This window comes from Fusarium vanettenii (assembly GCF_000151355.1).
Source record: "Fusarium vanettenii 77-13-4 chromosome 10 genomic scaffold NECHAsca_82_chr10_2_0, whole genome shotgun sequence".
NCBI classification, from domain to species: domain Eukaryota; kingdom Fungi; phylum Ascomycota; class Sordariomycetes; order Hypocreales; family Nectriaceae; genus Fusarium; species Fusarium vanettenii.
In genome coordinates this window covers 88,241-110,498 of record NW_003315807.1, presented here as the reverse complement: position 1 = coordinate 110,498, position 22,258 = coordinate 88,241, and the positions used below count along the sequence as shown (strand labels likewise).

General features: G+C 51.9%; 9 protein-coding genes across 9 annotated transcripts; 5 read left to right on the top strand and 4 right to left on the bottom strand.

The window, feature by feature from the left end:
- Nucleotides 1-629: 629 nt before the first annotated feature.
- On the bottom strand, nt 630-1,826 carry NECHADRAFT_63885 (uncharacterized protein). The gene has a single exon (XM_003039679.1). It carries the CDS (start codon nt 1,779-1,781, stop codon nt 759-761), a length of 1,023 nt encoding a protein of 340 aa, XP_003039725.1. The 5' UTR covers nt 1,782-1,826; the 3' UTR covers nt 630-758.
- A 550-nt stretch (nt 1,827-2,376) lies between these two features.
- On the top strand, nt 2,377-3,231 carry NECHADRAFT_96576 (uncharacterized protein; the record flags this gene model as incomplete). Its single annotated transcript, XM_003039868.1, has 2 exons — nt 2,377-2,669; nt 2,718-3,231. 2 exons carry the CDS (start codon nt 2,377-2,379, stop codon nt 3,229-3,231), a joined length of 807 nt encoding a protein of 268 aa, XP_003039914.1.
- A 359-nt stretch (nt 3,232-3,590) lies between these two features.
- Nucleotides 3,591-4,992, bottom strand: NECHADRAFT_4540 (uncharacterized protein; the record flags this gene model as incomplete). Its single annotated transcript, XM_003039678.1, has 2 exons — nt 3,591-4,790; nt 4,837-4,992. Coding segments are annotated over 2 exons (1,356 nt in total), but the record flags the coding sequence as incomplete, so codon positions are not given.
- A 482-nt stretch (nt 4,993-5,474) lies between these two features.
- NECHADRAFT_49861 (uncharacterized protein) lies at nt 5,475-6,793 on the top strand (the record flags this gene model as incomplete). The annotated part of the gene is made up of 3 exons (XM_003039867.1): nt 5,475-5,577; nt 5,631-5,859; nt 5,908-6,793. The coding sequence occupies 3 exons, from the start codon at nt 5,475-5,477 to the stop codon at nt 6,791-6,793; spliced, it is 1,218 nt and encodes a 405-aa protein (XP_003039913.1).
- A 239-nt stretch (nt 6,794-7,032) lies between these two features.
- On the bottom strand, nt 7,033-7,917 carry NECHADRAFT_49842 (uncharacterized protein; the record flags this gene model as incomplete). Its single annotated transcript, XM_003039677.1, has 1 exon — nt 7,033-7,917. One exon carries the CDS (start codon nt 7,915-7,917, stop codon nt 7,033-7,035), a length of 885 nt encoding a protein of 294 aa, XP_003039723.1.
- Nucleotides 7,918-8,769: 852 nt separating this feature from the next.
- NECHADRAFT_63881 (uncharacterized protein) lies at nt 8,770-10,749 on the top strand. Its single transcript, XM_003039866.1, has 2 exons — nt 8,770-9,874; nt 9,921-10,749. Exons 1-2 carry the CDS (start codon nt 8,891-8,893, stop codon nt 10,530-10,532), a joined length of 1,596 nt encoding a protein of 531 aa, XP_003039912.1. The 5' UTR covers nt 8,770-8,890; the 3' UTR covers nt 10,533-10,749.
- A 3,102-nt stretch (nt 10,750-13,851) lies between these two features.
- NECHADRAFT_102850 (uncharacterized protein) lies at nt 13,852-14,469 on the top strand. Its single transcript, XM_003039865.1, has one exon. The coding sequence runs from the start codon at nt 13,909-13,911 to the stop codon at nt 14,410-14,412; it is 504 nt and encodes a 167-aa protein (XP_003039911.1). The 5' UTR covers nt 13,852-13,908; the 3' UTR covers nt 14,413-14,469.
- Nucleotides 14,470-14,547: 78 nt separating this feature from the next.
- NECHADRAFT_72149 (uncharacterized protein) lies at nt 14,548-16,439 on the bottom strand (the record flags this gene model as incomplete). The annotated part of the gene is made up of 2 exons (XM_003039676.1): nt 14,548-16,202; nt 16,301-16,439. The coding sequence occupies 2 exons, from the start codon at nt 16,437-16,439 to the stop codon at nt 14,548-14,550; spliced, it is 1,794 nt and encodes a 597-aa protein (XP_003039722.1).
- A 1,849-nt stretch (nt 16,440-18,288) lies between these two features.
- NECHADRAFT_101770 (uncharacterized protein) lies at nt 18,289-20,842 on the top strand (the record flags this gene model as incomplete). Its single annotated transcript, XM_003039864.1, has 3 exons — nt 18,289-19,154; nt 19,314-20,559; nt 20,609-20,842. The coding sequence occupies 3 exons, from the start codon at nt 18,289-18,291 to the stop codon at nt 20,840-20,842; spliced, it is 2,346 nt and encodes a 781-aa protein (XP_003039910.1).
- Between the last annotated feature and the right edge of the window lie 1,416 nt (nt 20,843-22,258).

The window sequence follows — 22,258 nt, the reverse complement described above, 5'->3', positions numbered from 1 at the left end:
GGTACTCTTTATCCATGGGCATGGATGTTTCTATCGTCGTGGTGTTTTTGATGGAACCGCAGACATCTTTGTTGTAGTCTGGTAACATGCGTTATGGGATCCTTTGGGCGTGGGATGACTGCAACGAGCAGGGTCGCCAACAGGGGGGAGACGCATCGTGGGAATTTCGGGTGATCATGTTAGATTGTGATTTTCTTCTTTCGTTATTGTAGCCTTTTGATCTTTATCAACGGTTCTTTTTATTGGCTTTTGGCGTTGTGTGGTGAAATGTGGGACAAACTTTGAGATTTTGTACGTGTGTAGGGTAGGAGACGAGGCGTTCACGAGATGAAGAATGATACAGGTCGTTAAACACGGGGAATGGGCAGAACTATAAAGAGAAAGTTTTTGGTTAATTAGAATGCTCTTTTAAATATACATGAGAGGTATTAGTAGTCGCGGTACCTTCGGCTTTTCGGACGAAGCTATGCAAGGTCGATGGGTAGGAAGCCCGGTCATGGCGACTCCACATCGTCATGGCACAGTTCTGCTTGTGAAGTCTTCAAAGTGATGGCATCCAGGTTCCGTTTAAACATCATTCTTGGCTATGGTTAATGTATATTCTCTTGGAAACGACTTGAGGAGGCAGCTTATGCGAAATGAGTGATTTTTTCTTCATACTACTTCGCTTCAACCTGGTATCTACACAACGCCCCTCAACACCTCAACTACAGTCACTTCACCCAACTCCAATCACCCCAAAACCACTTTACAACCATCTACTCCATAACCAGCACGTTCCTGAATCGGGGTTTTCCAGCAATCAGACTGTCAACTGCGTCTTGAACCTTCTCAAACGGATACCTCTCAATCATGCACTTGACACCGTGTGTCATGGCGAACCGGATAGCCTGCTCGCTGTCGATGGCGTGACCGCTGGGCCAGCCAGTAACACTCGCTCCCTTGGCGACAAGAGCTACACTGTCAATCTCGACAGGTCCGACAGGCGCAAGACTCAGCAACTTTCCCTCGGGTGCGAGAGCTCCGACAAGAGGTGTGATGGCCTTGGGGTTGGGTGCCGTTTGGACAATGATGGAGGCTCCGCCGAGCTTGTTCAATTCAGCTGTCACATCCGACTTCTTTGTGTTGATGTAATGGCTGGCCCCGAGCTCCTTTGCGAATTGGGCCTTGTCGTCGCCTGAGGAGAGCACGGCGACTTCGTAGCCCATCTTGCTGGCGTACTGAACTGCGAGATGGCCGAGACCTCCGAGACCCTGCACAGCAACGAGGGCACCCTGCTCAACGTGGAGCTTGCGCATTCCGTTAAAGACGGTCACACCGGCGCACAGTAGGGGAGCTGCCTCGGCGGGATCAATCTCCTTGGGGACGCGCACGACGGCTTCAGCGCGGAGAAGAACGTACTCGGCGAAGCCTCCGTCGCGGCTTACACCGTTGACAGCCTTGTTGTTGCACATCTGGAATTGAGCCTTCTGGCACTGCCGACAGGTCTGATCATGTCCACCGTGCCAAGGACCACCAACACGATCTCCATCCTGGAAACCTGTCACGCCCTCGCCAATCTGGACGACATTGCCGACAATTTCGTGGCCGGGGACTCGGGGGAAGACATCGCCCATGTGGCCCGTTGCGACGCCTACATCGGAGAAGCAGACACCGCAGGCGAGGACCTTGACGAGAATCTCACCTCGGGAGGGTTGCTTGAGGGGAACCTCTTGGAGGGTGAAGGGGGCGTTGGCCTTTTCGAGGACACAGGCCTTGTAGGTCTTGGGAAGAGAAGACATGATGAAGTTAGATCAATTGGGTTGAGGTTTATTTGATCAATTGATGGACGAAGCTTGATGCTCAATAGTGAATGATATACAACCTTACCATCGGGGAAAGCCCATATCTTTTATATCAACCAGACGCAACCATAATCATATCACAACATAACCACACCCACCAACCAGACACAGAATAATAATCAAGCTGTCTGAAACTTTCGGGTTCAATCACCGCAAAACTCCGGTCCCCCTCACTCCCCCAGATCCGGAATTATGGCGTTCCAATCGTCACCGACGAGCGGCCGAAGAGTGTGACATCACAATGTCGACAAAGTCCGATCGGTCGGTTGCTCCCGCTAGCGTTCGGAGATCAGAGCTTGGGTGCCAAGAGCCGGGATGAGGCTTCGGATTTGTTCAAGGGGAGATGTTCCAAAGCCGTGGAGTTGATCCGACGGTTTATCCGGCATATGAGCCACACACAGCCACTGATGCCACAGCACTACCTAGCCATAGCACCAGCCACAGGCATCTACCAAAGAAATTTCCCCCACCATAAACTTCAGCCTTTCGTTTGGCGATCACTCAAAAGCACCTTTTGCACAAACAATAAACAATGCCTCTCGACACGTCAACATATTCATTAGCCCTACTACGCGTAGACGGCCGTCGCTGGAACGAACTCCGCCGTCTCAATGCCCAGATCCGCACCCAAGATGCCGCAGACGGTTCATCATACCTCGAGATGGGCCATACAAAAGTCATGTGCGTCGTGACAGGTCCGTCAGAGCAGGGACAGCAGCAGCGACGTGTTCAGACGGCGCAGAGGGATGTCGCGGCTATTAATGTGAATGTGGTTACTGCTGGGTTTTCGAGCGTGGATCGCAAGAAGAGAGGGCGCAACGACAAGTGAGTTGTAAATATGATGCTAAAGGTATCTCTGCTAATTGGTTACAGGCGCACTCAAGAGATTGAAGTCACAATTGCGAATGCATTCGCCTCGAACCTGCACACGCATCTGTTCCCCCACTCTTCAATCACAATCTCCCTCCACGTCCTCTCCCAAGACGGCTCCCTCCTCGCCGCCCTCCTCAACGCGACGACCCTCGCCCTCATCGACGCCGGTATCCCCATGACGGACTACATCGCCGCCTGCACAGCTGGTTCAACCTCTACGTACGCTGCGGGCGACGACTCGGCGGATCCTCTGCTGGACCTTAACAACCAAGAGGAGCAGGAACTGCCGTTTCTTACCGTTGCGACGTTGGGAGGTAGTGATCGCGTGGCTGCGCTGGTCTGCGAGAGTCGCGTGCAGGTTAGCCGTCTAGAGGGAATGTTGGTAGTAGGCGTGGATGGATGTAAACAAGTGAAGCAGTTCCTGGATCAGGTGGTGAAGGACAAGGGCGCCGAGATGGTCAGGGAGGGAGCGGCAGAGAGGAGCGACGCTATGGACGTCATGTTGGATGAATAGATTTGATACCTGGGTGGTTTTTATTTGGTTCAGGCAAATATCCATGGATATATCGGAGTTTTTTGTGTTTGATAGGTATGGTATACAGGTTTGTCTCCGCCTTTGAGTAAAAAACCATAGTGTCACAAAGCTAATGCCTACATTTTTCAAGATACCCAACCCCTTTACAGCTCCTCGTGCACAATCTTTTGCTCCTTGGGTTCAGCCTCAGCCTCAGGCTTCTTGGTCTCTGGCTCAGTCTCAGCTTCAACCTCAGGCTCGGCCTCGGGCTTAGCCTCAGTTTCGGCTTCCTTCGCGGCCTCAGCCTTGGTCTCCTCCTCGGTCTCGACCTCGGCCTCCTTGATAGTCTCAGCCTGCTCAGGGGCTTCGGTCTCAACTTCGGGCTCAGGGTCGGTAGCTTGAGTGGCCTCCTCCTTGGCGCCCTCGGCCTTGGGCTCAGCGTTAAAGTCCTCGGGGAGCTTCTTCTTGGCACCCTCGCCCATGCGGATGGTGTCAACCCAGTTCTCGACACTGTGGAGGCTAAAGTCGCCCTGGTACTGACGCCACCAGTTTCGGCGTGTGTTGATGGCGATCAGGTTGACCTCATCGCTAAGACCAAGAGCCTTGGGCACAGTCGAAGCAGCTTCGCTATCGCTGGGAATGGAGATGATGGGGAAGGTGTGTCGTCCGCCGTGGACATACTTGGTGTTGAGATGAGACAGGGAGTCAACAGCCTTCTCGCCAGCCTCTCCGGGAGTGAAAACAAGGATGCAAGTGTGGGACTTGGGGGCGAGGCATTCCTCGGTGAGCTTCTCAAGCGAAGTGATGGTGTCGATGGGAACGATGGAGGGGATGGCAGACTCAGCTGCCTCGGAAGCGGACTCGGGCTCAGCGGTGGGCTCCTCCTTGACAGTCTCGGTCGACTTGCTCTTCTTGCTCTTGGCTCCGTTGCTCTTAGCCTTGGAAGCCTTGCCATTGTCGGGAGCAGGGTCAGGGTTAGGCTGAGCAGCCTGAGAGAGGAACTTGACCATGTCCTTTTTGACGAGCTCTCCGTTGTAGAGGATAGGCTCTTGGCCGTCACCTGGGACGAGGACAAGAGTCGGGAAATCCTTAATGCCAAACTTCTCAACCGCAGCCTTCTCCTTATCACGAATCTGGGCCACAGAAATGACATCGAGGAACTCAATGGCGATACTTCGGATGAGAGCGCTGGTGGTTCCCTTCTTGGTGAACAGGATAGCCTTGGGCTTATCACCACCCAAGAAAGAATCCAGATCCTTGTCGCTCACTCGGGTGACATGGTTGTTGATCTTGCTCGAGACAGCCTCGCTGATGGCACCGGCAGTTCGCTGGCCCTGGTAGTCCTCGACAACAGGCTTTCCGTACTTCTTACCAGGACGAACAATCTTGAGAGTAGGGAAACCCTGGACGCCCATGGAGCCACAGAATGGCTTGTTAGCGTCATCATCGCAGTCAATGGCCGCGACCTTGGCGAGACCCTCAAGGTTCTTGGCAGCCTTTTCGTAGGCGGGCTTGAGGTTCTGACAGTGGCCACACCAAGGGGCGTAGAACTCGACGATCTGATTTGTCAGCGATGAGTATAGGTATCTGTGAATAGAAACATACCGAAGTGTAGTTGGACTTGGCAATGAGCTTATCATAAGTCTTTGCGTTCAACTGCAAAACAGGCGAGTTCTTGGTGTAGATGGCAGCGTCAGCCGCAGGCAGAGCCGCCAGCGCTGCCGTCAACGTCACCAGCAGAGAAGAGGTGGGGTTATGCATGACGAATGTTGAATCAGACGACGAGATTCAATAAAAGGAGAAACTTGGGATAAAAAAGATTAAATAGAGGAGAAGAATCTCTTTGTGCTCCAAGGTCAAGACCGAGGCCAGGTCAGCATCTGTTGTTTGTTCGTCGAATGCAAAGTGGCATCTTCGGAATGTCCAAAGAAAGAAAAAGCCACCTGGTGCCACAGTGCAATGTGAAGCTGGGGTATGTGGGCATATGATTGGTTGGTGGACAGCTCAAGCCACCTGTGGCGTGAGCTGCTAAACCTGGGGAACCGTGTGGCGCAGCACCAGCCACCGTTTACGTCAAGTTGGGCAGGCAGCCAAGAGAGGAGGAGGTGGTGGGGTGAAGTTGGACTTGACATTACTTGCGCCATCGCGATTGTTGCGGTGAAATCTCCCAGGACGAGGGTAATTACTACTCTTATAATTCATTCTATACTGTTTCGAACGTCTAGGGGATCGATATCGACATCATGGCGCAACCTCTTCCAGCCGCGCTCAAGATCCCCGAGGTCAGTCGCTTTATCAACCGCGCAAATCAGCTGAGGAACCACAAGCCCGCCATCTCATACTGGTGTAGGCACCACTGGAACAAATGAAGTGAAGAGATTGCTAACATGAGATTCCAGGTGAATACCATGCCGTCAATCAGATCGTGGGAAAGGGGCTACACAATACAGACGACGAGACCTTTGAGTTCACAAAGACCCTCATCGAACGTCTAGAGTCCACAAAAACAGAGCGCGCCGACGACGACGCCATTGTCGACAATGTAGCAGGTCAGGCATACGTCGAGCAGTTTGCCAACGATACATTCGACCGCGCTGATCGAACCCTCCGAGCCAACAAAGTAACAAGGTAAGCGCATCATCATACCTCTTGACCTTCATCTCTGACCGGCCACAGACAGACTGCTGATACATTCGACGCCGCCGCCACCTTCTTCGATCTCACTCGCGAGTGGGGCGAACCCGACCCCGAGGTCCTGCAAAAGATAAAGTTCGCCAAATGGAACGCCGCTCGTATCTTCAAGGCCGTACGTGAGGGCAAGGATCCGAACGAGTCGAACCCGAAGGCCCCTGAGCCTGAAGCGGCGCCGGCGCTGGACCCGTCTGACCCCGATGTGCAGCTGCTCACGGGACCGCCTCCGGCGTCGGTGGAGGACGCGCCGGACGCGGGGGAGCCGCCCAGTGTTCCCACCTTCACGGATGCGCCGCCAGAGATTCCTGACCCGGGATACTTCCCTCCTCAGCCGCACCCTGATGCGAGGGCGCCGGAACCATTCGTTCCCTCTCCACTGAGCCAGAGTCCAACGCCTGGTCTCACGGGGGTTCCTCCTCCACCTCCTGCGGCGCCAGCGGGCATCTCCCCCGTGCCCGACATCCCTCCTCCTCAGCCAGCGACGCAGATCCCTCCCCAACCATCGCCTCAGATTCCCACCAAACTTCCCTCCCAGTATGCGCCCCCTCCTCCACAGCCTTCGTCCGGTTCGTCTGCACCTCCCTCCTGGTCCACGACCCCGAGCGTGCCCCATCCGGCCGCTTCGAACCCTCCTCCAGCGATCCCTCAAGCGCCCGCTCCTCAGGCGTACGTGCCGGCTCCAGCTCCAATTCCTGCGCCAGTGCCTGCCCCTGTGCCGGCGCAAAGCATGGGCGGCTTTACGGCGGATCATAGGGATATCAACCAGGCGCAGAAGCATGCCAAATGGGCGATATCGGCCTTGAACTTTGAAGATGTTCCAACGGCGATAAAGGAGCTGCGGAATGCGCTTGCTCTTCTAGGAGCGCAATGAGTAGTTTAGCGTAGTGAGGTTAGTATTGGTCATGATGAGACTTGCATCTAGAACGAGGCGGACGATACCACACGTTGGGATGGGACAGGCCATTCATAGGAAGTTTCAGAGTCGAACATTGTAGAACAGAGGTGGACGAATCCAAGTGCTATCTGATTGCATAAACCCAATATCAAAAGACCCTTTGTACTCGTTACTATCGTGAAATCATTGGCACGAATGCAAACACTCGGTAAAAGCTAGGCCAGAGCCATCAACCCGTGCGACTCGTAGCCGGGATGTGGAAAGCCTTCCGGGAACACTGCCGCCGGAATATCTTGGTCGTCCTCCAAGTTATCAGTCCATCCCCTCTCAGGGCCCCATTCAATAGCGCAACCAAACTGTGTAACGGCCTCCATGAGGCCTTGCATCATGGCACCAGACCGCTTAACGCTGGTCCAGCCATCGAATTCAACTGTATCAACAGAGGGCAGCTCCCCCAGGACATCAGTTAGGAGGTTCACACTGAACCCCTCGTAGAATCCATCCGAGCGGCGGAATCCCCTAATTGCACTGTCGCTCGGATCGATTTCGACAAACACCTTGAGCCGCTGGACGTCGACACAATCTGAGAGGCCGAGCGCCGGGTTGACCACCCACCCCTTGGGCGGCGCATTCCACCCGGGGCCAAGGCGCAATTCGAGAGATGTGATGCACTGACGTTGTCGCGGCTTCAACCTCGCTAGTAGAGGCTTTTTGCTCTTGAAGTAGCGGCCGGGAAAGGTAGGGAATAGGCGAAAGGTGCGCGTGCTGTAAAAGGCAAATGTTGCCTCATCATGAACCTGTCTGCATACTCTCATGAGACCAAGTTTCTTGTGTACTTGCTTGTAGTTGTGCGGTCCGAGGTCGAGGATTGTGTCGACGTCATTGAAAAAGTAGGTGTATATCTGAATACGGACTTCGGCGGGTAATGATAGAAAGTGGAATGGTGTTCTAGGAACGCGACGCTTCGGCCTTAGGGGGATAAGAGGAGTATCGAGGGTGAGGTCGGCGATGGAGAGCTTGTTCACATCCTCTTCGGTGACGGGTTTAGTAGATGTCGGATTCGCGGATGTGGTTTGCGCCCGGCTGGAAGACGAAGGCATAACAATGCGTAACGTGCCCACCGGGCGAGAAACAGAACTCTTGCTCGTTCGTCGAGCCATGTTGTGAGGTGGTAGAGTCGTGACGCGGTTCAACTGCAGAATCTAATAGGCGAGGTGGCGAGGAGAACTCGGTCTATAAAAAGGGTGAAGAGGCTTGTATCAAATCCTTGCGCAATGACAACGGTCGCAAATTAAGACGATATGGTCTCGGCAGGTCGCCAGGGTCGTTGCGGTCGGTCTCGAGAAACGAGGCTTATCATAGAGGGTGGTGCCATGGCGTAGTAGCATTCGACGACAAGGAGACCACCCTCTAGAAGGCAGCGGACGCGGCCACGGCCATCTTGTCTCTCGGGTAGTCGGGGATAGCGTTAATCAGCGGGAATTGGGGTCGTGGCGAATTAGAGAGAAATTGATAAAGACCAGCAAAGTCAATTATGTTGACTATTGTTGTCGTCCACTTAGAACATGGACGTATCGTGAGGCACCGTGAGGGGAAGGAGATGAGGGTTCGGGTTGCAAATTGGAAAGGCCATGCCGCCGTTCGATGTCGCCTTCAACGTCGGAAGATGGGCGCCATGAACCTAAGCTGGGGGAGGTGAGCAGGGGCCTTGACTGGATGACATGAGCATCATGGAGGGGACGGCGGGGAATCGGAATCTGCTTCATGATGGGGGCGTGACCAGGGCCTCACGTGAAGGTCACACCAATCAAGGCATGACGCCATCGGTTAATCTAAAAGTCCGTGACCCGGCTAATCTGCGGCCCTCTCCGACGAGTGGAAAGCCCCACTCCACGCCCGCCGTCCGATTTTTTTTCCACAGCCGACGGGCGCGGTGCGTGCGACGGCGGAGCAATCAGACCAACTTCGTCAAGCTACGCCATTGAAGTCGAGTCCGCTTCGCCATCGACTCCCGCGCCAGCAGCCACCCCAATTCTTGTGGTATTATCCGGGACTCCCTCTTCAACCTTCGTCATGCTGTCCAGAGTGGCCCAGGCTTCGCGCTTGGGCTTGACGGCAGCTCGTCTGTCGAGGCCCGCCGCATCGCCTGCTCTCCGAGTCCGTCCCGCAGCAGCTCCCGTCCTTGTGTCGCCGTGGCTTCGAGCCTACTCCAAGGACAAGGGCCCTTCAAGCCAATCACCTCCCAATGAGACAAACAAGAAGCCCGCGCAACCCCAGAACGATGCCGATGCCGCAGCGAACGAGAATCCCGCCAAGTCTTCCGAGCAGAATGTCGACAAGGCCGGAGAGCAGTCGCCCGAGGCCCCGAAGGAGGGAGAGCAAATACCCTTCCACAAGCTCCCCGACTTGACCCAGGGCATTCCTTCAACGTTCGAGTATGAGATGGGGGGCGACAAGAAGAAGCCAGAACAGGCTTTGCAGGAGCTTGAGGAAGAAGGCTCGGGTGGACGTGGTGGACGTGAGCGATCGGAATATGTCTCAACCTCGGATCGCAACCGCAAGTGGTGGACAAGATTCATGCTTGTTGCGACCGCTGCTGGTGGTACCCTTGCCGTGCTATACATGGGTCGCAACTGGGAGGATACCATTGAGGCTGATCGTCACTCCGATATTCCCAATGGTCCTGGTTTCGGTCTCTGGTGGCAGCGTGCCAAGGCCCGAATGACCGAGTCGGTCACCTACTACCAGGAACCCTCATTTGATAAGCTGCTTCCCGACCCCGATCCTTCCTTTGAGCGCCCTTACACCCTGTGTCTGAGCTTGGATAACCTCCTTGTGCACAGCGAGTGGACTCGCGAGCATGGCTGGAGAATCGCCAAGCGACCTGGCATGGACTACTTCATCCGATACCTCAGCCAGTATTATGAGCTGGTTCTCTTCACTACTGTTCCCTTTGCCACTGGTGAGCCTCTTCTCAGGAAACTGGATCCTTTCCGCTTCATTCTTTGGCCTCTATACAGGGAGGCTACCAAATTTGAGGATGGCGAGGTCGTCAAGGTATGTTAAGCCCCTTCATATAACTTGTACTTGGCTGACCTTTCAGGACCTGTCCTACCTCAACCGTGACCTCTCCAAAGTCATCATTATCGACACCAACGCCAAGCACGTCCGCAACCAGCCCGAAAACGCCATTGTCCTGAAACCCTGGAAGGGTGAGCCTGGTGACAAGGAGCTCGTTGGTCTGATTCCCTTCCTCGAGTACATCCACACCATGCAGTACTCGGATGTCCGCAAGGTCATCAAGTCCTTTGAGGGCAAGCATATCCCTACCGAGTTTGCCCGTCGTGAGGCCATCGCCCGTAAGGAGTTCAACGCCAAGCAGCTCGCTGCCAAGCACAAGCACAGCTCCGGTGTTGGCGCCCTAGGAAGTCTGCTCGGCCTGAACCCCAGCAACATGAGCATGATGGTGAACCCCGAGGGTGAGCCGAACCCCACCGAGGCTTTCGCCCAGGGCAAGATGTTGCAGGACATTGCCCGTGAGCGTGGCCAGAGGAACTACGAGGAGCTTGAGAAGCAGATCCGAGAGAATGGTGAGAAGTGGCTCAAGGAGGAGGCCGAGATGATGGAGAAGGCCCAGAAGGAGGCCATGAACAGCATGATGGGCTCCTTCTCTGGCATCTTTGGCAACAACCAACCACCCGAGAAGAAGGCCTAAGAAGGCCCAAAGAGGTGCCAGCACATCTCCACTAATTAATGTCTTGTAATCTTTTTGTGTTACGGCGAATTTACGGAGGGGATGAAGTCTGCTAGTCACGTCATCTTCAGACTGGGAGAGAAGTCGCCTTATAGAAAAACAGCATTTTGGGACGGGAAGGCATTATGGGACATTCGGTCAGGGATGGGAGTCTTGACTTGTAAAAGATGGTTGAGAGATGATGTGTATATTAATTACGTGTACCGAGATGTTGTATAACAAACAAAATGAACAAGTATTTGCTTCAACTGGTCTCCTGGCGATGTGAGGTTTGGATGAACGCGATGTCGTCATACATCTGGTTCCTTGAATTGGGGTATATTACCTAAATAATGGACCTCATATCTACTGTTAGCTTGCTGTTGGTTTGCTGATACCAGCGAAACTGTCGTGCAGCTCTAAATTCGCCTGCCCTCATTCAGGATGAATGTAGGCATGCAAAACTGATCTGACATTCCGTGCTCAAGTCTAACCATCGTAGAGCAGATCTTGCCCTGCACAACAAAGTTACCCGGGACCAAGAAGTTGTGATGGCTCGGTTGGAGAAACACAGGGCATAGGGGACGCTGCTAGCTTATCTCGATGCATCACATGATCATAAATTTGGAAATGTGCTTGGCCTCTTTCCGACCTGACATCATTGCGATTGGGGCCCCGGCCATCTGTGTTGTTAAGGGTTATGATTACCCTCATTAGTAGGAACAGCCTCATTGATCTTCAAGTGTTAAAGTATGGAAGTGATTCGGTCTCCAACTCATGTGGGTATATCGCTTTAAAATGAATCTAAGAAATTTTCGGTGTGCTTGTAGGGAGCATTTCCGGAGAAGCCCTCGAAACCGACCGGAGCCGTCCCACCAGGATCCGGTGGTCGGCGCCGGGGAGCCCCGCACGGCCCCACATTTCGGCCGGAAGATGGCGCTTTGGGAACTTTGAGCGCGGAGACCCGGAGATGGAAGCCAAAATGAAGCCAAGTGATACAATTGCGGCATTTGTGAATTCCATATCAAAATAATGGCAGGGAACGCTGCTCAAGACCCCACGTAATGAGTTTAGAGCGGGCAAAAGACAAAAACACCCGCAAAAAGACTCGTGATGCGAGGATCAAGAGAGATCACAACAACCACATCGGTAGCGGAAGCTGATGATATCAAGAGGTAAAAAGAGCAAAAGACACTAGTTGCACGTTTTATGATGACTCTTATGATAGGATTATGTATAGGGACTTGCCCAAACAGGCAAACCGGCGAAACGCAGCAAAAATCAACGAACGACACCACAAGACAAAAGAACGGTATAAACACTTGAGAATAGCTAAAGAAGTGTTCAAAAAGATTAAAAAAACAAATCGACAACGACAAGATTCGAACTTGCGCGTGCGAACACAATGCCTATACGATCAAAGATAGCAGGGCATCGCCTTAACCACTCGGCCACGTTGTCTTATGGTTGGTTGATGCGGCACCACACAAAGACACCTCATCATGGCTCCGGGTGCAGGGGAGTAAAAGGATTCTGTTTCGAGAAGACAGATCGTTGTTCGAGAGACGCTGGCATGTCTTTGAGTTAACAATGTTTGAACAAAGGTGGCTCCTCTTGACTCTTGGACGGTCGCCAATATCACCCAGACAAAAACTGAACTGGACCATCAGGAAACCAATCAATTTACAACCTTTGCAAGATGGAGCCCGAATAAGATTTCTTCAGAAGTTTCATTATCTACATGGCCGTAATCAATTGAAAGTTAGCTAGGCAGTCAGAATAAGAGGAGTACCCGCGGTTGTCACAGACGCATGCAAGCGTGTGGATCTTGTTCTTTCTCAACCAACAGGTAACAAAAGGACATTGAGGTACCTATTTGATGCTGAACATCGACCGACCAATGCAGCTCTTGTACCTCGTATCAAGGATCAATGGACAACAAAAGTTCATTGTGGGTCATGCCGTTTTGAGATTGCAAATGGCTGATATTTATATGATATGCGCCTTTTGTTGGTCCCGAACCCTTACAGTTGCCGAGAAGTAGACCTGTCATTCGCTCAAGAAGAGATACGTAGAGCTGGCCAAGGAGGGAGATTTCTGAATGATGCCTGTTAGTTGGATGTATTCTATGAGATCAGGCATGAAAAGACGCTACGCAGATTCGGTACTCGGCACATCGAGTCGTTCATTCATGATCCCTCTCCCGGCAACGAACCTGGAGAGGGCACCTTGACCTGCGGCGACTCTCGGGCTATTAACTATATCAGGAAAGTTGTATTTCTAGCCAACATCATAACCGGGATGAGTCATGCTTGTGGAAATATGAACAGCATTGGGAAACCCCATGTGATCATCTCTTCTCTAGGTATATAAACACTAACAAGTAAAGCCAATTCCGTTGATTCTCAATGCACTGGTATAGTTCGTTTACTGCCTTTTGACCATTGCCTTCAGCAAGTCATAAATCATTTCAAACGTTCTTGCAAATATGAAGCTCGGTACGGTTTCAACGTTCTTGGTACAGGATTCTTGTCAAGCTCTAACGGAGGAGTAATAGGTTCCTCCCTCCTCGCAGCCTTGCTCACTGGCAACCTCGTCAACGCCAAATACACGGTTCAGGTTCCGGATGATGCCATCTGGGTCACCACCTGGGAGCAATATCATGCCGAAGCCCCTCAGTTCGGCAAGACGGTACTTTACAAGTACGGAGGCTTCGTCGTTGAAGTGGATGACAAGATTGTTCTGGCCACAGATGAGAAGATGACCAAAGAGATTCACGATCTACTCACTGAGCTGGAGGAGAATGACGAGGAACCCGAAAGCGAGCCACAAACTCCAAACAGGAGGGACACGGAGGTTCGTGCACTAAGAAACAAGTGTTCTCACCCTCCTTGCTTTGGCCCAGGAATTTGTACTACCTACTCCCATTGCCATGTCTGTACTGGGCTCACCGGAGGGGTTTTTAAGCGAGGTAGATGCATTTGAACTCGTATTCAATTTGGTTGATACTTGGAGAGAGTAAGCTCATGGGGTGCAGAAGGAGAAACTCTTGTACTGTTGGCTTAGGTAGTCATGGATCGAATTAGGATGCTGAATACGAGCGAACTTTTGAGAGAAAAATAAACATTACGTCACAAAATCATACGATCTGTTGTGAGTGTTATGTCGTTGGTTCAACCAACAACCGGGATTGGAAAATCCCGGCGTCACATGCCGCCACGAAGTGGAATGCATGATCACCCAAGATTGATATGTACAACTCCATCTGCACTACCAGTCTAGATTCACCTGGCACCAATTTGCTGAATTCAACCCACCTCCTGCCATCTTTCTCTCTCAAACAAAATTCCTATAAATCATGTTTCAACCCAGCCTAAAAGCTCAAGAGACCACAGAAATACCACAATGCAGCACTGAAGATGGCATTGTATACGAAGCTCTTCCGCCGGAACAAAAAGAAATGAGCGACATCCTGCGTCACATGGATCGCGATCCTGACTTGATGGGTATCGCACACCTCGGCGATGACGGAGTATTTCGCTTTCTCGACGCCGATCGCAACATTCATTACGCTACCCCTTTGAAGCCTTCCTTGATCAAGGCTCTTCTCGATCGTCTACCGTACGATGAGGAAGCCGAGAAACGTTGGCGTGGAGTCGACGGAACTAGAGTACCGAAAGAACAGTGGTATAATCCACCTGCTGGTATACTTCCTCCACCATTGTCAAAAGAGGAGCGGAAAGAGGAGCGGGAAATCATGGAAAAGCATAAGGAGAAGTTTGACAAGATACGTCAGGATCTGAAAGATGGCATTCGCGAGGACCGTCCCGTCTTTATAGAGTCAGACCACAAACTTGAATAAGTGTGCTATAGTCTAGCTCGGTAGGGTATTCGAAATAGAATCACGAATGTTATTCAGTCTGGAAGAGACCCATACGTAGACAACCAGCCGTGCAAATAAGATCTGTTATGTAAGGGGTAACGTGACTACTATCGTCTATCTAGGGCTCCCTACTTTCGCGTTGCTTAGTGAGAACACAACTGGTGGTCTCATCTCTCTCGACAACCTAGAAACCGCGTCGTTGTCCGAAAATCCCATCTCACTCAAGCCGTCTAGCTCGTCAGCCTCCTCTTGGACATACAACGGCGGTTCAACATCGAAAACAGCCTGTATATCACCATGGGGTGAGAAACCTGTGAACTGCCACGGTCTAGATGACTTCCTTCCTGATACTGTAGCCCATTGGCGATGCCTCTCGTAGAGGCCGATAACAAGTAACAGGGGTGCGTTGGATATCCTGACAAGTGTAATGTGTGTGAAGTGAAATGTCCGCGGGGAGAGAATAAACCTCAGGGGAAGAAGTATAGCAAGGGCGAATAGGTTGAAAGGCGGCGGATAAGCGAAAATAGCATCACTTTTGACACCTTCGAATGCCAAAACTGCGCGTCTAAACTGTATCTCGACCGTTTCCGATGTGACGATTTTGGAGAACCGGTTCGTGAGCAGTGAGACAAGAATAGTGAGGAATAGCGTGTTGCCGAGAAACGCAAAAGCGATAGTAAGGCCCGGTCCGAGGATAGCATGAAACTGAACAGATGCTTCGATGCCAGTTCCATCCAGGCCAAACCAGATCCATAGAAGCCACTTGATGATGGTGAAGTCTCCAGGAATAGTGGTCGACTCATCTCCTGTTGCCAACCACTGCAGTGCTAATAAGAAACCAGTGAAGCACCAGGTTGCCAGAAAGGTCAGAATTAGAAATTCCTTCATCATTGCGTGAAGTGATATGAAGACGATGTGGTCTGGAAGGATGTTGAAAGCTAGTCGAGTGAGCAGCACAGGTGCTGCTAGGCATAAGAAGTTGAGCGCCATGCCCCTCTCCATGGACGCAATGCTAACTTCGCAACCCCGGATTAGAACGTATATGGCGAAAATGAGAGTGAAAGTGAGATCTAGAAACGACCAGAGTTTCTGTGAGTGGATGGTCCATCCATGCTCGATGATGGCTGCAAACTCATGCAGGACCCAACCGGCCGAGTAGCTTATGAAGAGCGTCTCGTACATCCATAGCGCGTTGGTGCCTCGGTGCATCATTGTCAAGATGTATAACACAACCAGAACAACGTATTGCACAAACTCAATGGCATACCGGGAACGTGGGACGATGAGCCGACGGTGATTCAGCAAAGGTGCCTTTTGGGGATCGTAGAGAGAGACAGGCTGATATTCAAAGTAGTTAGGTAAAAGGTCAACAAATGACAGTGGCGTATACACAATCCACCCTTGGTAGACTGCCTCGATAACTCGTTGACAGCCTGGTGAACTGAGAAAGTTCTTGCTCTCAGAGATGATGGCTAACTCGAGGGCTGTGATCTTTCTTTCGTGTCCCCCGCGGTTTTGGATTGGCCATTGGGGGTAGCGGCCTGAAGTCTGAACATCCTCTGGGGCACCCGAGAAGGGATCAAAGCCTTCGACGAGGATTTTGGAGAGTGTGAGTAAGCCACCCTGACCAGAGTTGTCTTCTTGAAAATTGCGTATGATGCGTATGGCCAGGAGCTCGCACAGGTTGGCTCTGGCGATGCTGGTGCTTTGATGGACAACGCTGGACTGTTCGCGAAGAAACTGGACACGGTTTGCCAAGAGGCAGTATACTAGTCACGCAAGTTAGCGGCTTGAGACTTGAGGACATGCACACCTGCTTAGCAAAGGCAGGGCGATCAGGCAGAGATGGCAAAGGAAGTATGCGCACCTATTGAGTAATCATACTCGTCGTACAGTCTGTCGAGTAATGGACGGATAACAAGATTGTTGAATCTTGGGCTAGTCATATGATCGAGAGAATATGGATCATCTGTTTGATAGTTAGTATCTGTCAAGGTGAGATTCATTTGTGCCGAGCATCATACCAAGGCTTGCGAGAATGAACTTCCGTATCCTTGATAGGTAGGTCAGTGCGGGTTCAAGAGAATGTCTATCCTTATCAAAACCTACCGGTGGATGGTAATGAAAACCGGAGGTGCACGGTGGTCTTGTTCCCAGTCAAAGCATGGATCCGTCTCGACGCTTTCATCCGCTTCAAAGAAGACCATGTCGTTGTCGTCTGGTTCGACGTGGCTGCCGGGGCTTGGGTCGGCATCGTCTATGCTGTCGTCCATTGCACGGATAAGAAGGAATACGGATGTAACGCTTGAGTACAAGACCAGCCTCTGTGAAGACGAGCAGAAACTGCCATAGCTACAGGAGGTGCAGAGGGATTTTTCATCGTTTAGATCGCTTGACCCTCCCCTCTCGTGAACTGAGGGGATCAGCGGATCGTGAGGCTGTGACCTTTGCCTTTGGATGTGTGGAGAAATTTGCCATGGTATCAAGCGCGAAATGGAGCACACTGCAGGAAATACCATACGGGACTTGTTTTCTACCGACGACGTTGAGAGTATCAGGCACAAGTACGACCACACACGGCCTGTCTCTTTCAAGGATGACTCCTACGGTACAAGCGAAATACCTTATTGAATGGTGACCCAATCACACCTACGATCGACATAACTGGCAACCTGCACGGGGCACTTGTCTGCAACGACTCGAGAGGGGACGGGGGCTGTGTCGAGGGAGCATATGGAGCCGAGCTGCGCCTCCTTGGACAGACAGCAAGATAAAGCAGCTGCGTCATGGCACATGTCAAGCTCTCTGTTGACACGACAAGGGTCCAAGTAAGCTTTTTAGCGTCGGGCAGAGGGAGCTTGGCAACGTGGTACAGACGACGATCCACCTACCGGAGATGAATTGGTGAGAGAGGCAACTTGTGGTATGAGGGATAAACCTGACCTGAAACTCCAACATCTGGGACAGCAGGAAAGGTCGGGCTAACTAATTTTTGGCATTGGTTTGAGCCTGGACGGAATATTCAGGCGAATGAGTACAGGAGCTCCTTGAATCATCAAGCTGTTACCTCACGAGTACCTCAATTAAGCGCCTTTCGAACTTCGATTCCTTGGCCTGTGCACACAGACAGACAGGGGCACAAAGCTTGGCATCCCCGGACGATGTTTGCGTCGGTTGTGCGACATGAGAAATGACAGTGACGACGACGCACAGAGCGTCAGTTAAATGCGCAGTGGCGGTGGATGAATGAGGGATTTTTTGGAAGGGCGTTGCGGCGATGCTGAATTGGGTCATGGCAATGCCCTTTTGTATTGTAGCGACAAGTAGAAATCTTGGTGTTTTATATGGATGTCGACAACTTGATACACGACACATTAGCAAGAGTGGAGATGCTATTCCCGGCCCTGGTCACGGCGATCATAACAAGTCAAGCGCACAGATCGGGATACTCTATTCGTACGCTTTACGACAGGCGGCCTCCCGGTCTCCGTCTCGCTTGGAGGCAGATGTGTCGGCTTATGTGCTGTTGAGTCAATGTACATCGCGGTAGTGAGAGGCATTTACCTACCGAGGCAGCAGCATCATCAAGCATAACGCCTCCGATGCTGATCGGTGAGCAGGTAAGGCATGTTCTAGGCCCCGTGCTGTGGAGCGCGTCTGATCAAGGCGGGTCATGAACGGTGGCAGTGTAGTACGTAGTTTACGGGACGATGGGGGATTCTAAATGCCCTCTCAATGCTCTGACGAGAAGGTGAGAGCATGACTTTGCATTCTGATACTTGTATCTGTTCTGAAGAAACCCATTGCAGCTTGTCAACCCTGAAAGAGCCCTGATTTGACACATCTCGCATCGCAATGCCTCGTCGACTGTCGACGACCCTACGAGTGCCCCGTCGAGACCATCTCTTTTCCGCAGACGACGATACCGCCGAAGTTGAGGCTGATGCACTCAGACGACGTGCCGTAGGTCGCAGGAAATCAGCCCCGCCTGGCTTTGTTCCCGCAGAACATCACCACGCTGGCCAAACTACTCCGTCCGGAATACTTAGGTTGGAGTTGACAGAAGCCCCAGACGAGTCATCTATTCAAGATGATGCAGAGGTCGAGTCGGATACTGGGAGCTTCACTCTCAAACTCCTCCAGCAAGCCATCAACGAGACACCCCCTTTTGGAATCAGGATATGGAAGCCCGCCTTGTACCAACATGGTCAACCACCTGACGACGACGACGGAAACGATGGCATATACTCGGTGCCAGGCCAGAAGGCTAACTTGTGGTCACTGCTATTCAACATTCTCTGGACCATCTTATTCGGCTGGTGGCTGGCTGCTTTAGCTGCTGTCGGTGGTCTTGTTTGTATGGCCAGCTCCACATCCAGTTCGCAAGAATATGGGCGAGTCTTGTGTGGCCTGGCCGGATACCTCTTCTATCCTTTCGGAAAGCTTGTGCGACTGGAAGACAACGAGAACCTCAATCAGGGACGCAGCATGCACGAGTATGAGCAATGGCAGAACGGCAGCCTGAATCATGGCCATCTTTTATTTGGTCCCAGACAAGGGCAACCTACGGGACAGAGTACCCTGTTGGGTCGGGGCCAATGGAATAATGGAAAGATCGTCTTCCTTTCTGTTCTATACGTATTCGTCCTCCCACCGTTATTCTTGGTTTCAATCATCTGCTGGGCCCTTGTCTTTACCATTCCCATGGCCAAGACCTGCATGTATCTTCTCCGTCATCTTCGACATTGCCCCCTCGCCCTTTCTTTCGATTCGGATGCCCACTAAGCCCATTCAGGAGAGGAGCAAGGGTCTAGAGTCTTGCTATGCACGTACTCTGCCGTCGGCTTTCGATACTGGCGCTACTCCATAGGCGGGAACAGCATTTTTCTCATAGACCTCATGGGCATCGCCTTGATCATTATCTTCAATTGGCTTATTCTTCAGAAGCTGTTACATATCCACACCTTTACTATTCCACCTTCTCTACTCTTCCCGGCTAGCCTTTTTGGCATCATACCTCTGGCGTATTTCATCGGTCAGGCTGTCGCTTCGATCTCAGCTCAGTCATCCATGGGCGTGAGCGCCGTGGTGAATGCATTCTTCTCTACTATCTTCGAGGTCCTCTTCTACTGCGTGGCCTTGAGGCAGGGAAAGAGCCGTCTTGTTGAAGGATGTATCATTGGGAGCATATTCGCTGGGGTTCTCTTCCTGCCAGGACTGTCCATGTGTTTCGGCGCTCTCAAGCGCAAGACTCAGCGGTTCAACTCCAAATCAGCCGGTGTTACCTCAACCATGCTGCTTTTCGCCATCATTGGTGTCTTCAGCCCTACACTTTTCTACGCAGTCTACGGCACTCATGTTTTGAGATGCCGGGGCTGTTTCTATACCACACAGAGCTTGACGGTCAACTCTCAGCGGAGCATGGCAAATTGCCGAACCTGTTCCATCTCCGAAGAGCTTGATCTTTATGGGTATCTTTACGTCCACGTTCTTCGGCCATTCAGTTACTTCTGTGCGGCTCTTCTCCTACTGGCATATGTGACTGGGCTGTTGCTCACTCTTCGCACTCACGCTGCCGCCATTTGGGCCGGTGACTCAGAGGATAAGAAGCACTTGTCGCATAGACGACAGTCGGTGACTACACCTTTGACCCAGGAAAGGCCAACGACTCCCATTGATGCGTCTCGGAGACATTCCTTCAGCAGTCATCGCGGAAGTATTAGGTCGGCCACGTCTCCACGCGGAGCACTATCCCCTTTGTTATCGCCATTGCAAAGGGTCGAGCCAGAGGTTCCACCTAGGAATTTGGCACCAAGAGGCTGCGATGTTCTGCCTGAACTGCCTGAGGAGGACAGCACTCAGGACGGCACAAACAGAACATCCATCCCATCCACAGACGCTCAAGTTGCCAGGACGAGAGCATCAAAAGAGAACGACTGGCATTCTGTACCCAACTGGAGCAGAACAAAGAGCCTGCTGATACTACTTGGAGCAACGATTCTCTACGGCATTCTTGCCAACATCATCATTGAGATGGTTGATTCTGTTCTCAAAGAAGTCTCTGTAGATGAAAAGTTTGTCGGACTGACCATTTTCGCGCTCGTGCCAAACACGACAGAAATCTGGGTACGTTTCCATGCCCCCTACAGGATACTATCACTAACACACTCTAAAGAATGCCATTCTATTTGCCGCAAACGGCAACATTGCCTTGTTAATGGAGATTGGCTCTGCCTACGTGCTCCAGGTCTGCCTCCTCCAGATCCCGGCCCTTGTCTTTTTTTCTGCAGCGTTCCACTCACATCCTGGCCCTCATGAGGATTTGAGGAACTATGTGTTTCCTCTTGTTTTCCCGCAGTGGGATATGGTGCTTGTTGTTATTGCGGGGTACTACTTCTCAGGGGTATGATGAGATCAAAATATGGGGGAGAATTCATGATTTCAAGAAGCAACTAATCAGAGACGTCTCTTTGAACTTGAGGTGAGTGCAGCACACTGTCTGATACAAGGTAAATCTCTTGACAGCTCGTCCAGAACATGCTAACTCCGACCAGCAGCACCGCTGCTGTGGGTGGGAGCCACGCGAGCTGCAGGTGGTACTCTAGGAATAGCCATACTAGAGAAAAAAGCCAGATCGACTCGACTTGACATTAGAGATAGCTCATGTTAGCTGCTTGTCTTCTCATTTCTGGCCTGGGCTTACCGACCATAGCGGGCAAGTACGGGCGCGATTTATCAGCCACGGATCTATGCACTGTGGGTGGAAAACGTGTCCACAGGGCAGCTTTCTTAACCTCGTTCCCTCAGTGAAGTCTTCTGTGCAGATAGAGCACAAAGAAGACATCACCTGTGTTTTGGTCATCCCAGACTCGAGAGAACGAGGGGAGAAGCCCGGGTGGTACTGAAACACTTGGATTATGGAGCGTTTTGGCGCAGGTGGTTTTGTGCGAACTGGAGGATTTCGAAAAATGTGTATAGGGGCTTTCTTTGGGACTTGCTGAGCATGATACTCGACGGTCGGGATATTCTCCACCGCGTCTCTCCCCAAACCCGCTGTTGTTCTGAACCGGAGAAGTTGGTGGCTGATGACATCGGGAACTGGCCGGGTGCGCAAGGCACGGTGGGCGATGTAGATGATGACAAAGATGGCTATGATGAGTGCAACTAAGAGAAGTCCATAAAATGTGCTGGAGTCCATGCCATGGCTTTCGGGATTCTCTTGGGATCCCGCCATGGGAACCGCCTAGAGAGGGGAGGCGCGGGGGTCACGCTGTGTGGAGGAGTGAACGTGGGATGAGAGGGAAAACGACCGATTTTTAGCTCGCCAGCATTGTATTGACTCAGTGTCATATGTAATTCTCCGATGTCTTGAGGGATTTGCGGTTGTCAGAACATATTGGCCCTTCTGCCCTAAGGCATGGAGGTGGGTGTCCATCTGTCACCGCTATCCAGGGGTTCAGTCACAAATGACGGGCCAAAAGAGCCGCTAGTGGTAATAAGTACTGCGCAAGTATCGATACCTCAGGAGGTGAGGTGCGGGGAATGCATGCCGTACACCCCCTTGGACGGAGTCAGTCAATACATTTCAGGATCAGGAGGCCTCCTCGTGTCGCGAGACGGCCTTCTGTGAGGCATTTAAGAAGAGTCAATGGACTGAGAAAACAATTAGGTAAATTTAACGTTATGGATTGTCTCCTGGAGGTTGTGGGAGAGCTGGTCTTTGACGGAGGCGAGGCCATGTCTGGCGGGTTGTCAGAGGCATACCGAATCTGTGCTTCCGGTGTGGCTTTTGCACCTGAAAAGATGTGCTCGGATGGCTCCTTTG